General features: G+C 42.8%; 1 protein-coding gene and 1 long non-coding RNA gene across 5 annotated transcripts in view; one reads left to right on the top strand and one right to left on the bottom strand.

The window, feature by feature from the left end:
- The window catches only part of LOC133958330 (uncharacterized), an 80,287-nt gene that overhangs the window by 29,259 nt on the left and 35,459 nt on the right, over positions 1 to 15,569 (bottom strand). The window lies entirely within an intron of this gene.
- On the top strand, positions 7,009 to 11,492 carry zic3 (zic family member 3 heterotaxy 1 (odd-paired homolog, Drosophila)). Its single transcript, XM_062393049.1, has 3 exons — positions 7,009 to 8,254; positions 9,030 to 9,193; positions 9,780 to 11,492. Exons 1-3 carry the CDS (start codon positions 7,264 to 7,266, stop codon positions 9,960 to 9,962), a joined length of 1,338 nt encoding a protein of 445 aa, XP_062249033.1. The 5' UTR covers positions 7,009 to 7,263; the 3' UTR covers positions 9,963 to 11,492.

Raw genomic sequence — 15,569 nt, 5'->3', positions numbered from 1 at the left:
TGTCCAGGCCAATTAATGTCAAGACGAGCATTTTGAGAGGAGTGGCACGTTTGAAAACACATGAAACTAATTCTAACGATTAAATCAGTGATCTGAAATTATTTCAAACACGTTTGTGCTGCATGATCACAAAATATAACATTCACATTTTAATGAAATGCAGGTAACGGAGCTCCCTTTAGAGTTGTGTGTTAGATTTAGAAATATTTATTTTTTATAAAAGTTAAAAAAAAACTTTTTACCTAGGCCTCACGTCCCAGATAAAAAAATGAAACCTAATAGCAACAGGTAGTCTGGTTCCACAGGCCCGGACCACCAGAATTTCACAATCATCTGACTGGTGGGGGAAAAAGAAAGTTCTTCAGACACACATTTCCCAGCAGTGACTTCGGGGAGTACCACAGAACAGGATGTACTATTTTACCTTTGAGCCCCAATGTGAACCATTTCTATACATAACCTCCTCCTTCGCATTAAGCTTAAATAAATTAATAATCATCAAGGGTGCCCCATGCGTCTTGCAGGATTGCACGGGTGTGAAAAAAATAAAAAATAAAGAATGTGGTTACGTAAAATGGAAATTATGAAACGTGACAAACGGCAGTGGATTGGCTCCACTGTTCCTAGGAAACTCAGATCAACTTTCTTACTTTGGGGTGCTGTGAGGACAGCAGCTCCGAGCTCTGCATGCGCGCTGCTCCAGTAGCGCAGCGAGTGTTTCTGCACGTCCCCTCCTCCGTCCTGACATGGCTCTGCTTCTTCCAGCGCACTCATTCTCCCACCAAGAGGCACTTCGGCTAATTCATTTATCTCTTGCCTTTATTTCAATCGAAAAAATAACGTGGCACGAGCCCCGAACTGCAGCTTATAGGTTTAAGGTGAAACCCTCTGTTTTTTTCCCAAAAGACAGTAGCAGGCGGAATTTTTAACTTTTTCTTAAGAAAAAATACAAAAAAAGCAAACGGAGGAAAAAAATAATCCTTTTGCACATTGTTATTCTGACGTCACCTGCAGTGGATCCTGGGCTGAGACAAAGCATGGGGGCCTCTTGACATTAAGTGCCGCAAAATAGTAGACAGGCCCAGAACCGGCCTAATTCTGTCATGATTGTAATGGACGCTCATGTTTGTCAACCTTTAACCCGATGCATTTCCGCAAATGATTGAGGGCTGAAGGCCAATAAACTGAAAGTTTCCAATCTGTCATTCAGGGACTATAAAGGACTGTCAGGGCTGCGGTACAACTGATCCCAGGTTCTCCTTTCAGGCAAAAATAATGGAAGCACTGCACTTTTATTGGTTCACATCAATTCTAATAGGCTGTTTGGACTCATATTTACAATAACAGAGCCACTGCCTGTGCAGTACAGGCCTACTTCATAACAAACTTTACACTGTAATATTCTGCATTAAACTGCTAAAGACTGAGGTCATTTAATTGCCAAATAAATAATAAAATTAAATTGCAAATGGTCCTTGAGGTGGTCATAACTTAATGGGCCTTTAGCGTAATGAGTAATTTCCCATAAAATACTATTTTATTTGTTTCTCTGCAATACTTTATGTAGGTAATAATAACTAAATATATTCTAAATGAGTGTAGCTAATAGATCAGTGCATCGAGGTGTATATTATTAGCCAAATAAGTTAAACAAATTAGTAATTTCTTTCGATTAGTGTTGGAGGAATAAGGTTAGCTTCAGCGATAAAAAAAAACAATACAATTATTAACGTAATAGCAAAGACATGCAAATATACCCCTGTGCTGTGAGCATTTGTTACTCAAATCAGGATTTTGTCGTTTTGCTGTAATGTTTTTACACAATCATTCTAATTTGGAATAATAAGCCAAATACGTGACAATCTAGCATTTTCAATTTGGAAATGTGGATGGGGGTGCTTGTCCAACTTCAGTTTTAATATCGACGTTGTGACACATGGTGGCTAGTTAACATGTGCAGTATTTTCAAACCCTCCAGCTTTACGAGTCTGGTCCTGTTATGTTGGTTGTTTGACAGGTCAGACAAAATCATTGGGACTGTTGTACGCAAAATATCGCTAAGAACAATCGACACATTCAGGAAAACGCTTTACATCCATAAGGCCCGAACCAGCACCAGTACAGAGAATAAGACACAAATGACAAACAAAGAGCAGAATGAAGAGATGATCCAAAACAGAAGTTAGCAGACAAGAGTTTTAGTGTAACGCCATGATGGAGACTGGACTGACAAATTCTGAAATTATTATTTCTTCAACCCGGGGGTGCAGTAAGATAATTTTTTTTGAATTAACTTTAGGGTAAAATGATTCGTATAAAAGGCCAAATACATATATATACGCGCACACATTTTTAAATATATAGATTAAGCCACAGTGAACTAATATTAGGCTGTATAAGAATCACCAGATGCACAATTGGGGATTTTGTCGACAAAAGATAATAAAGGCAGAATGATAGAGAACACATTATTATTATCAGGTATTGTGTGTGTGTGTGTGTGTGCGTGGCTTTGTGTGTGTGTGTGTGTCTCAATAAAACACAAAGTCACTTTGTGCATGTGGTACAAACAGGTATGCCTATGTGTGATTTTTTTGCATGTGTCTGTCTGCGTGTGTGTGTGTGTGTGTATTTAAACCATTGTATGCATTAGTGTTGAGTGTGCTGACATATTATAATTGATGAGGGATGGCGGTGCACAGTCTTGCCACGACTTTATGAAATTTAGATGAATTAACAGGTTTGGGATGAGTCCATTTGCAGACAGATGCTCCAGTAAATCACAGCAATGAGTCAATTAGCCCTCTCCATCAGCCATATGAAGGCGAACTTCAAGTACTGTAGCCGTCACTCAAGACCCAACCAACCATATCATTTAGGAAACATACACAACAATCTGTGCAGTTAGGATTGTGCTGTATATGTGCAAGAATAAACCGGAATCAGAAAACACGAAGCACAAATGTGGTACGATAAAACGTTTCTTTGACCGCGTTTCACCCTTGACGAACAAAAACACAAAGATATACCCGATATATAGCGATGCAATATACAGTCAAGCATTACTTTGGGAAATTGCAAATTACGAGACAGTTGAATTGGCATTTGTCATGTCGAGCACTAGCCCCTGTGGTGACAAAACCCTATAGTCATCACCAGCCGCTACATTGAAATGAAAAATTACATGTCATATAGGCTGCACGTATTTTAAAGAATACCGCAAAATGAAATTTTTGGTCTTAAAAGCACTGTGGAAAAAATATAGATACATACGTTGGGTTCATAAAAAGTATTCTCGCTCAAAGGGAAATGTAAGACCAAATTGTATTTTATTTTCAGATTTGATTCATTAGAAACTGGGTTACATGAATGCAGACCAGAACCTGAGCCTGCACACAGTTGTTGGCTCCGCAATAATGTAAGAGGACCGAGAAACGTGTCCCTGAGAATACAGAACACTGAAAACAATAATAAATTAGGTTCTTACTGAGTCATACTGCACATATAGCCTGGGAATTGAGGATATGTCATATTAAATCACAGCAAATATAATAATAATAATAAAATCCTGCAGGTTCATACATCACAATGTCCATTTAAGCTAAAGTAGATCACTTTACACTTCATTTAACAGTGCCGTTGGGAGACATTGAGAAATCTCTGTCTGTTTCAAGACGGAAGACAGAGTGGCATTTGCTAAATGGAGCTGCTACAGAGCTGAGGTCTTGTCATATAGGGAGATTAAGATTTCACATTTCCTTGGTCACTATTGAGTTAACTCCCAGTCCACAAACTTGTCTATAGCTCTCTGTCTGAGCCAGCCAAGCGTAGTGTAGGCTAAAGGCCAGACTACATGGACCATAGAAAACATCACCTAGGTTCACTGCAAGATTTAAAATAACTCGAGACACCTATAGAGCTGCTGTAGGTCTGTAGATGTTTTTTTATGATAAAAATGATGATCACACATTTAGGTCATTTATCAACTGATGCCCTGAATTAACCTTCACTGACTCCAACACAGAATAAGCGTATAAATGTGAGATGTTTACCATTTATGCTGATGGCTCCCCTCTGTTCCAACAGCACTGTCACAGAGGTATGCACACCACAATATTGGGATATTTTTAAGGTGACGCGCATGCTCAGTTGGAGGAGGGTTATGTTATAACCAATGGGCTATCCCAACGCTCAATGAGGTAATCCCAGCAGAGATAAGTGAAAAAAAAATCAAATTATGCATACTGCAGTCCTGCAGAATAACCTGCTTCATCATTTAGCACGTTGTGTTAACGACTAAATGATCAATAAAGATTTTAACTGTGTCGTACATTTGCAAGCGAGGAAAACACAGCAGGCCTGGGAACATATAGACAGATGCAGATCTATTCATCTATTTGTGCAATTGAAACGAACATCATTTAAATTGTGGAATAAATATATAAAATCGTTTAAGTGCAAAACTAGAAAGTGAGTGAAATAAAAACGCACTAGAGTTACATTTTATCGATGTTTTAAGGAAAGTAGGAAACGAAAATAGGAGTGTCGGAGGACGACGTGCTTGAGGAGCGGTGTAAAATATTTTGGTTAAAAAATGGCTGCAGTGGGTGAGACACACATTTAAGTAAAGTGTAGCTCTGTAAAGCGGCGTGTGTAACTTTACACTTTTCCTATTGTCCGGTTTGAATAACGTGCCAAGGCCCCTGTGTGACAGACAGGATTAAAAAAAGTTTAAATCTATCCCGTAATAGTTGATTTTTTTTTTTAATTAAGGAGACACCTATAATTAGAAATATACGTGACTTCAGCCTCCAGTGGTCAGTTCACACATATTATATCTCAACATTTAATAAATAACCTGTAAAGCTGAGGAGATTTGTGAAGTAGTTTTTCTTGTACTCTCCAGCAACAGTTGCTTTACATTACGGGCCCGTAGCTGATGACAGCTCCCTGACTTCACTGCTGCTCTGTCCCCCGCAAACAATTGTGACTCATCTAAAAGTCACTTAATGATTTCATATAGCGAGGACGCGCACGCTGCAAGTACACGGCACATAACATTAAGTGGCGTGTGGTGCGTTCACGTTTCAACGAGCCAATAAAATATGGAGGGAATATAGGAAACTTAATAGGCTGCTTGTCACTTGTGAGGGTTCACAAAGGTCCCCATAAATCTCATGGTGCAGAAACTGCAAAGGCAAACTGTGTTAAGTGTGTGTGCGTGTGTGAGTGAGAGTGTGTTGTGTGATTGTGTGCGTGTGTGTGTGTGTGTGTGTGTGTGAGCATGCCTGTGTGCCGTGTGTGAGAAGAGAGTGAGAGTGAAGGGGGGAGTAAACTGTGAGAGGCTATGCCTTCGTGTTGAGAGGGAGGGAGGGAGGGAGGGAGGAAGGGGGGAGGCAGCTTACGGAGCAAAAAGACATGAAGTGAATCTCATTCGTCGTTTTGCTTCGAGATCAGTTGTTGAGGTTCTGTAGAAAAAGCGCAAGTGTTGTACAAAGTGCACGGCGGCCATATATAAGAAGGAAGAAAACAAAAAAAAACGGATTAAGACAAATAATTAAATATGAGTAAGAGGCACCGGGCCGGCTGAGTTATAACTTCAGGAAAACTAAATCCCGTGCAACCTCCACAGGCTTTACTGTAATAAAGTGCAGATTTACGCACGGGCCTATGCCTCCTGCCCCCTGATCCCAAACACACACACACATACACACACACACACACACCTCGACACACACGCACACACACCTCGACACACACACACACACACACACACGAAGGAGAAGTCAGAAAACTCACCTTTCTCAATCTATAACTCTTTCTCGGGGTAATGTTCTGGTGAGTGAGTGCGGTGGGATGAGGGCGCGAGCAGGATGAAGGACTGATTTGAAGATTTCTTTTTTTTTTTTTTTGGTGGAGGGGGGGGGGGGTGAGGGGGTCCGGAACCCCTAAAAAATAAAGAATGCGAGCTCCTTCCTGGGACAGGCTGAGAGGGGTGGTGGTGGTGGTGGTTGGGGAGGGGGGGGGTGCTGGGATGTGAAAGGCTCGGAGTTAAAAAGCGCCGCTTGAAGCACTCAGCGCGTCTCTGAACTTGATCAGATTTTATGTGTCCTGCAGCGAGTCAGCGGCAGCCCCTGTGAAACGCGCTCAATGGCACGGGCTTTTTTTTTGGCGGAGGGAGAACAAGAAAGAAGAGAGAAAGAAAGAATACAACAAAAAAAAATCTCAGGATATTACAATTACTGCCATCTTTCTTTCTGTCTTTTATTCTTCCGTCTTACACCCTATAGAGCTTTTTGCACAAAAAAAATGTCTCCCCCCCTCCCTCCCCTTTCAAGCGGCTACAAGAAAGCCACATTCTGGAGCAGGGCCAAGTAACATCCACGTTTTTGTGTTAATAAGAAACATAAAACCCACATAACACAATGACAGACACAGATATATAGACATATTGTTTCAAAAAAGGTCCTGCAAAAGTTGTAACTTTACCCCTAAACTTTTTTTTTTATTCCCTAAATAAATCCAAATGCAGTTTATGTTGCAGAATAACTGGGTTTCCGTAAAATAACTAAGTGTTGCACTAAAAGTTGGAGCAGGGACCCGGCTGTAAAACCCCTGCGAGCACAGGCACTCCACACATTAGATTTGTTTTTGATTTATAAAAAGTCTTTGGGAGTTTCTTCGGGCGCATAAATCAGCAGCGGCTGCACGGGACGCGCACCCGCACACAACACGCACAGGGATCCGCGCTACAGAGCCGCGTTATACCTGCAAAATAATGCCCGTAAGAGCCAATCAGATGAAACCAATCGAGACGAGCTGCCATCTTCAATACCAAACGGTGCCAATCACCCGAAATCCAGCCAATTAACACCCTCCTCGGCGGTCACGTGTCGAAGGGGTAGCCGCGCGCCGATTGGCCGCCGTGGCACTGCCTCCCGAGTTCATTTATGTGCTGGGAGTGAGTGATTGACTTTATCAGTCCAAGGACATCATCCGCCTGGAAAGGGGGGGAAGTTTGATCCGCTTTCTCACGGATCGCAGTCCACGGGAGTTTTTTCTCCCAGCTCTCTTCGCAGAGGATTTTCCCCGTTTGGCTTGGGTTTGGCTTTTTTTTTTTATATATATTCTAGGATTTTTTTTTTTCCTCGCAAAACGTGGTAAATCTCGACGCGGTGTCTGCAGCGCGCGAGGCTCCGCTAAACTGGATTTTAATTTTGTTTTCTGTTTTCTCCCCGTCTCCTATAAGTTTGCTTCAAGCTCATGACTATGCTGCTTGATAGCGGTCCGCAGTTTGCATCGTTAGGAGTGGGAGGTTTCGGGGGACCGCGGCACCACGACATCGGTAACAGAGACCCGAGTCTGGGGCTGAATCCCTTCACCGATTCCCCCCACTCCGCAGCTTTCAAAATCAGCCCCGTAGCTCACGACATCGCCTCCAGCCAGACGTCAGCGTTCACCCCGCAAGCCTCCGGTTATGCAGCCGCGCTGGGACACTCTCACGGCGGGCAGGTGGGCTCGTACGGACCGGGCGCGTTCAATTCAACACGGGACTTTCTCTTCCGGAACCGGGGCGTCGGGGAGCCCACTGCGCCGGGCTCCCAGCATGGTCTCTTTGCATCTTCGGCGGGGAGCCTCCACGGGCCGCCGGGGCTCACCGATAACCCCGGGCATCTGTTGTTTCCAGGACTTCACGACCAGGGGGTGAGCCACACTTCACCGAGCGGACATGTGGTTAACAGCCAAATGCATCTTGGCTTGCGCGGGGACATTTTCGGAAGACCCGATCCTTACCGGCCGGTCGCGAGCCCTCGGACGGACCCCTACGGGGCTCAGCTCCACAACTACAACCACCCCATCAACATGAACATGGGAATGAATGTGCCGACACACCACGGTCCGGGGGCCTTCTTCAGATACATGAGGCAACCGATCAAGCAAGAGTTATCCTGCAAATGGATAGACGAGAACCAGATGAACAGACCCAAAAAGACTTGCGAGAGGACTTTCAGCACCATGCACGAGATGGTCACGCATGTGTCCATGGAGCACGTCGGCGGCCCCGAGCAGAGCAACCACATCTGCTACTGGGAGGAGTGCCCGAGGGAAGGGAAATCTTTTAAGGCCAAGTACAAACTCGTCAACCACATCCGAGTGCACACGGGCGAGAAACCGTTCCCGTGCCCGTTCCCCGGATGTGGGAAAATATTCGCCAGATCGGAAAATTTGAAAATCCACAAAAGAACACACACAGGTAAGGCAACGGCGAATCCACCGTGCGGCTTGGGTAGAAAAAATAACATTTGAAAGTGGGTCAGCTTCGAACGAGCACATTGTGTCTCACACTGTTTTGTTGTTTACAAGGAGAGCTTGAGAACTCGGGGCCACATGCATCACGTTGAACTCTTCTTAGTCAGGATCTACAATTTGTTATTCGTCCAGTTTTTGTGTATCTATTAAAACACAGGGATAAATGAGTGCAGGGTAAATACAACTGAAAATATAGGGTATTGTAGTTCTGTTGAGCAAGTGTGTCGTGTCGCTGCTCCTCGCACCGAGAAGTTGTGTGTTACATACAAAGATACTTGACTCACTTGTCCAGAGTTGCGGTACTTTAGCGGCATATTACGCACCAAGACTTTTGGACCCTTTTACTCATTTTGCCGTGCGTCTTCCACGATTGCAAATGTTCAGTGTGAGTTTTAGAAAAGCCCCTGTTGATTCAGTGTTTACTACATAGGAGCAGGAGCTCGGAGCAGACCCGTGGCAGCGAGAAGGAGCAGGGCCTCTTGAATAAATAAAGCCTGACAGAGCAGCGTGTAGTAGTGGAGCTGTATCCATTTCGCCCCCAAAATGTAGGTTACACTGTTATATAACTGTCTGCAGACAATTTACATCTCCCGTCTGCACGCATGCAGGCAGGGTTTCCTCTTCTTTTTAACGTGTGCTGCTGTGACAATGGGAGTTTGTTTGTTCGGGCTATTCGAGGGTGATTCACGTTGTGTGTATGTGTGTATTTAATCCTGCAGGTGAGAAGCCGTTTAAGTGTGAATTTGATGGCTGTGACAGACGCTTCGCCAACAGCAGCGACAGGAAAAAGCACATGCATGTGCACACATCAGACAAGCCATACATCTGCAAAGTGTGCGACAAGTCATACACACACCCCAGCTCTCTCAGGAAACACATGAAGGTAATTAACGTCTTCATTACTTGTTAAACACGTTAACACACACACGCACAACATACGCACAACACACACACAAACACCACAGTCAGGGACTTTATCACAACTTCAGGTAATTGTTAAATGCGCAATTGTGCCACTAACAAAGAAAGCACAGTTTGCAATTGTACTAAACTATAAGTGACACCACAACTCTTGCTAAAAATAACTAATTGAATTATAGTAGATCTTATGATTGAGTTGTAGACGTCTGCCATTCTTAAAACACTATAGTTTCACAGCTTTAATTTAAAAAACACAGGCATTCTCATGTTACTTTTGACTTTAACAGAAAAATACATTTTGACTCAAGTCTTTTATTTATTAATATTTTCAGTGTCTAGAACTTTTTGTGCCAGGCTCAAGTTTTTAGTTGGAGCCTTTTCGTGCATGTGTGTGTGTTCACTGCACAGACTCCTTACAACATCCAGCATGAATACGCATTTAAATTCAGCTCCCATCCATTAAAGCGCACAGTTGGGAGGCCTGGGTGAATGTTAAACCGCAGTGACTCACTCCTCATGCCCTCCATTATTCTCTATTTTACTCGCAGGTACACGAGTCTCAAGGATCCGAATCCTCTCCAGCAGCGAGCTCCGGATACGAGTCGTCCACACCGCCGGTGCTGGTCTCAGCCGGCACCGAGGACCCGACAAAAACACCGCCGTCAGTCGTGCAAAACACGTCTGGCCACAGCGAAGGACTGGCACCCAACTTTAATGAATGGTACGTTTGAAGCCCGAGGAGCGAGCCCTCCCCTCAAAGTGGACCACTGGGATGAGGAGAAATGAGGATAATATGAATTAAAAAGAAACGTTAAAAAACACTATTCCTGTTCACTACTCACACACACACACACACACTAATCACACATCATCTCTCTCTCTCACACACATACACACAAATTGGATTTGGACAAGAACAACAACAGCAACGACTACAACAACAACAGGAGATGAGAGCAAAAGCCAGCAGCACGCAGGCCACGTCCATTCTCAGGATCACGACAAAATTTGATTCCACGTGTTTTGAGGAAATCAGGATAAACCACGAAGAAATAAATAAATTAAAAAAACCTAAAAAAAAAACAAAAAAACGTAATACTTTCTCAGTATAAATAAATGGGTTTTTTTATCTTTTAGTTTACAGATTTCAGAAGAAAATTTTTTGTTTTATTTTTCATTTTATGTATTTTCTCAAATTTTTATTTCAAAAAAGAATAAAAAAGGAAGATTATTTCATGCTGTTTTATATGACGGTGACACGGCTGCTGTCGCCTGTTCGATTGATTGTTGGAACTTCAAACAGTCTTAAGAAACGTGCCAAAGTCTTTGTCATGAACTTGAACACAGAAAAAAAACATCATAAATAAATATTATACTCGTGAATGTATTTCCTTGTTTGATGGGGTCGAATCTGTTGTCAACGTCCGTTTTCAGGTGGAGAAATGTGGTATTAGGTTACGATTGTTACCGTTGAATATAACGTTGCCTTTTGTTAATACCGTTGTAAATACATATCCATGATGCCATATTTATCAATTTGTAATTTAATTATGGGTATAAGTTCTGAAACTTAAATGATATTTATGGAAATGTTTTCTAACAAGAACTGTACAGTTTTGGTCATTAACATTGAACAAATGATAAACTCTAAAGCTCCAACATCGCGATTGTATCCTTCTGTTTTTTGTTTTCTTATTCTTTTCATTTTTTAACCAATAGGCCTACATGTGTCTTATTTGGATCGAAGAAATCATCTATATGAATATTATGGATTTGTCTATATATAATGCAGATATTTCCGTCACTTTTATTTTCTTTATGAGACCATTGACATGTAAATCATTGACTTTGTAGAACTGAGGTCAGTTGAGCTGAGAGGCTATCAAACGGTTCTGTTGATATCTTTATTTTTGGTTAAAAATTTAAACTTTTCTTGTGTATTTTACTTTTATAGAATCAGAAATAGATGTCAATTCGTAGCATAAACTCAGTACTGGGAAAAAAAAGAAGAAGAATAAACCCATCAGCCTATTGCACTCCTACACAGGTCTTAGGCGAGCGTGTGAAGGTCATGATTTCCAAATCAAGGTGACACTATTTTGAGTATTTCAAATTCGGGTCATGCACCCAACTATATGCGCCAGTATGGCACTCTTTATAGTTCCAGCAATGTCTTTGTGCAAGTATGTTTAAATGTGTGCATCGGCAACAATGGAACTGTCACAACACAGTATCTTCAAAAATAAAAAAAGTTTTTTGTCCGTCAGCTTGCATTGTTTTAAATGTAATTCTTCTGTGAAACTAAGCGTGTTATTTGTTGTGGTGTTGCATATAGAGCAGTTTGATTACACATTTGCTTGTTTTGTGTGAATAACTTGTCAAAGATTGACATTTTTTGTGTTTAACAAAAAATTAGTGGAAGGACTTCTAGATCTATGTGGGTTGGGGGGGAAATACGTTTAGTGGTTAAAAAAAAAACTGAAAAGGAAAAAAAAGAAGAGTTACAGCATTGCATTGTGACCTAATCTCAAGAATTAAATATTATGCATACACAAAGTATATTGTACTCACACGAGAACAATTTCAGACCACCAGCACTACTTTTAAAATAAAATGTAAAAAAAGGGTACCTCGTAACAGTGATATATGAAATAAGTTTATTTAAATAATTTAAGGAATATATGTTTTATATGCTATTTTCTATACATTAATTTAAAAGAAGTACTTTTTCTTATTCCCACCACCTTTCTGCCCCAATGTCCAGAGGTCAGAGGAAAAACAAAAAAAATCTGATGTATAAACACAGCTAGAATGTGATGTTGTAACACTTTCTGGGAGAAATGGGTCACACTCCAAGTTATTCCTGAAGAGCAAAAATGTTTTACTGATGAACTGTGTCACTGTGCCACGTTGAGGCAAACCATGTTACAGCAGCAGGCCTATGCGTTCAGCTCATTCAGCGACCAGAGGCTAGAGGTTCCTTGTACTTTTTAGGCTACTGTTAAGTTGGTTGATTTGTTTTACCAACTATTTATGAAGAAATGTGAACGGAAATTTTGATTGAAATTAAAAAACGACATTATGAAAAGCGACTGTCCGTCTGCCACGTTGATTATTATTATCATCATGATGATCATGTTCCTCTGCCTGCACCTTTACGCATGTGGCAGACACTGTGTGCCATGATGTGTGTATCAGACTAATAGGAGTCACTTGAACTTGACAATGATTAAGGCGCCATCTTAGTATCTTTTATGTGTGCATGTGTGTGTGTTCGCGCGTGCATGTGAATGGGAGTGCTGGATGGGGGGGTTAAAATACCACTTCTTGACAGATAGGTGCATGGATCATCCCTCAATGGCAAAAACAGGTTGCACATACAACTTGTTTTTTATTAATGAGAGCTTACAAATAATACCGGTAACGTGCAGATTGGAAGACGGGCAACTGAGGACACTGTGTGACCGTGAAAGTCGAGTGGCACACATTGCCAAACGTGTCGCTGCCTCAGCGTCTCCCACTACCAGATTAACAAGGAGCCGCTCCATAAAAAACAACCAAAGGAGTTACCACACATCAATGGACGCCATAATAAGCATTTAAACGGCGAAAAAAAAAATCAGCTCGAATCACAACAACAGCTCATGCGCAGGCCTGTAGTCTGTAATATTATACGGTGTCATTTATCCAGTGGTTTTAGAAAACAATAAATTCGGGGAACACAACAAATGAGCGCATTGTGTTTTTTTCAAAGCCTGCTGTAAAATGAAGACTTTACTGGTTTACTCCCCAGTGAGGAGTGTTTTTACACCCAGCCCCCACAAGGTGCTTAAAATCCCCCTGTACCTCCCGACTCCCTCCTCCATCCTTCAGCCATTAAACAGTTTTAGGAATATTGATTCAAATGCCTCTTCTTTCTTTTTCCTTTTTTTTGCTTTTGCGCAAGCGCACACATTGCGTTGTGTTTGATTTCATTTCTTTTCACCCCCACCCTTCGCTCCTCATCCCACCCTCCTCCTCCTCTCTGCTCGTCTAGTCGCACATTTCAAGTTCCTCCTCTCAGACACCGTGACGTCAAATAACCGAGACCCGGCTCTCTCTCTCTCTCCGAAACACGGCGGGCTCACATGGAGGCTGCATTTTTACGCAATCATCTGGGATGTGACAAACTGAGCAGTGGCTGTGCACCGACCTGATCCCGGGAGGGAAGAGGCAAACATATGACCATGACATATATAAAACAGTTTCGTATTTGCATCTTAACACGGATCAGCCCAGTTCTCGCAGACTGGCAATATTCGTGTTCATCTCAAACGAGTGGGTGAACTGTCATTTTGCCAATAGCTCTTCTGACTTGGTCTGCGTTTCCCCTTCGCCGGGAATAGCCCGTGTTATTGTCCCTGGCGCACAACACAAATCATCGATTAAATGAGAAAGCAGAGCGAGACATTTAATCCAGAGGAGAGAAGGAAAAACATGAAATGCTCCTTTCTGGTGAATCCTCGGCGGATTAGAAAACAGTGGCGGTCACGTGGCTGCAGTTGTGTTAAGACAAGCGGCCGTGTCACAACAGTGCCCATCTGGAGCAGCCTGGCTCCGAACTGCGCTCATTCATCTCCACTTATCTTATGGATTGTTATACTGAGCTGCGATGTGTGAACCCGGAGGATGGCAGCTGACTGCTGGCAGCGGGCGTGTAGCCTGTAATCTCTCTCTGGCTACAGGGTCCGCTTGCCTTGTGCTGCTATCCCGAGCAGGGGAGTGCAGCGGGGAGGGGGGGGAAAGGGAGCCGGACTGAGTTGTGCTCGTGTAGCTCGTGGCTGCAGCTGAAGTTTGATATCGGATTGATTAGTCAACCCCAACCCCTTCAGCCTACCTTCCTCCGTCTCCTCAGCCGCAGAGTATTTGCTGGCTAAGCGGTAGAGCGCGCTCTAAGAGGATAAACCGACACAAGCAGGTCCCCGACGCCCTTTGTCACGCAACGCAGGCTGTGATCTTTATACAAAAAAACAAAACAAGTGACTATTTGATCGTTCATCGATAATTTAGTGATTATTAGAAGGAGCATGCAGCCGTGAATTACAAAATACAGTGCGTAAAAACTACAACTTGAACATGCACATTTACGCGTGAGACTTTTATTTGGCAGAGAGTTTGAAGGGTTCAGAGTCTGGCTCAAGGGCACTTAAGAATGGCACTTGGCCTGAATCTGAGACAGTTTGGATAAGGGGGCTGCACGCCATGTCTGTTGATTCCCCCTTTTCTCCACTAGACAAGATGAAAACTGAATCACCTTGAATTAAACCAGTCACCAGACCATGTGTGTAACATAGAGGTTTCATCTGTTCACATATAGACACGGACCAAGTTAACTCGGTGGATTACAGTAGACATGTAGGCCAGCCGTTTCTTCAATCAAGACATTAAGCCTGCACGCATAACCAGAATAGTTTGCCCCTAAACGCCTCATGACAATTAGATTGGAGTGAGATGGATATGAGGCATCACGAGGTAAACCCACGGCTTGATAAAAACAAATAATCACATACGAGTTCACATACATCTGATAATTGCTTTTTGAGCGCGGAAGTGGATGGGTTTCGCCAATTACCGATGCGTATTTCACCTCCAGCGGGGCGTTGAATATGCATTCCCAAAGTACCTTAATCCGCCGGTGTGTTCTACCTTTAACGCGTTTCATGGCTCTTGTGATGCAAACGGATTAACACAATGGCTTTGTCTTTGAGTTCAATTATTCTTCAATTGACTCCTATAACAGACATTTACATACCAACTCGCACTGGCAGGCCATGCACTGTATAGCCTGCAGGCATGTGTGCTGATGAGGAAATGAGTGAAAGTGGACATAACGTTATTCGGGGACTTCATCAGACAGCCATACCTAAATACATAAAATGTCTATTAGAGAAAGAAGGCGGTCACATTTATAGTTTCTGCTCCTGTGGATCCAAACGGTGCCAAGGGGCCAACAACATCAGATCTATAGTTGAAGGCGTCATCCGCGCACACAAGCACCCACCTCTCATATTACAGTATGTCCACACTTTAGGCTCAGAGACAAACTATTAACGGGACGTCCAACAGGAGACAGCGCTAATTCCCCAGCATCTGGCGGGGTGTCAGAAACTTGATGAATTCCTCATCAGAGCAGGCGCAGGAATCAACGCTAATAGGTCCCCGGAGTGAGGGCGCCGGCAAACGCTCACTCAGCAAAGCAGATGTTCGGGCAATTGTGCTTTGCGTTTGTCTTTTGACAGATACAGTTTCAATTCCTTCGAGAGGTGGTAAATGAGCGATTTGACGTCCCGTGAATGCCC

The sequence above is a fragment of the Platichthys flesus genome, chromosome 8 (genome assembly GCF_949316205.1).
Source record: "Platichthys flesus chromosome 8, fPlaFle2.1, whole genome shotgun sequence".
Taxonomy (NCBI): Eukaryota; Metazoa; Chordata; class Actinopteri; order Pleuronectiformes; family Pleuronectidae; genus Platichthys; species Platichthys flesus.
Note: the sequence above shows the minus strand (reverse complement) of the source record. Positions and strands in the feature narration are given on the sequence as shown.

Excerpts from the sequence above, each read along its gene's own strand:
- zic3 (XM_062393049.1), top strand. The coding sequence starts at position 7,264 with ATGACTATGCTGCTTGATAGCGGTCCGCAGTTTGCATCGTTAGGAGTG. Across the intron at positions 8,255-9,029 it reads CCACAAAAGAACACACACAG|GTGAGAAGCCGTTTAAGTGT; the intron begins GTAAGGCAACGG and ends TTAATCCTGCAG. Across the intron at positions 9,194-9,779 it reads CTCTCAGGAAACACATGAAG|GTACACGAGTCTCAAGGATC; the intron begins GTAATTAACGTC and ends TTTTACTCGCAG.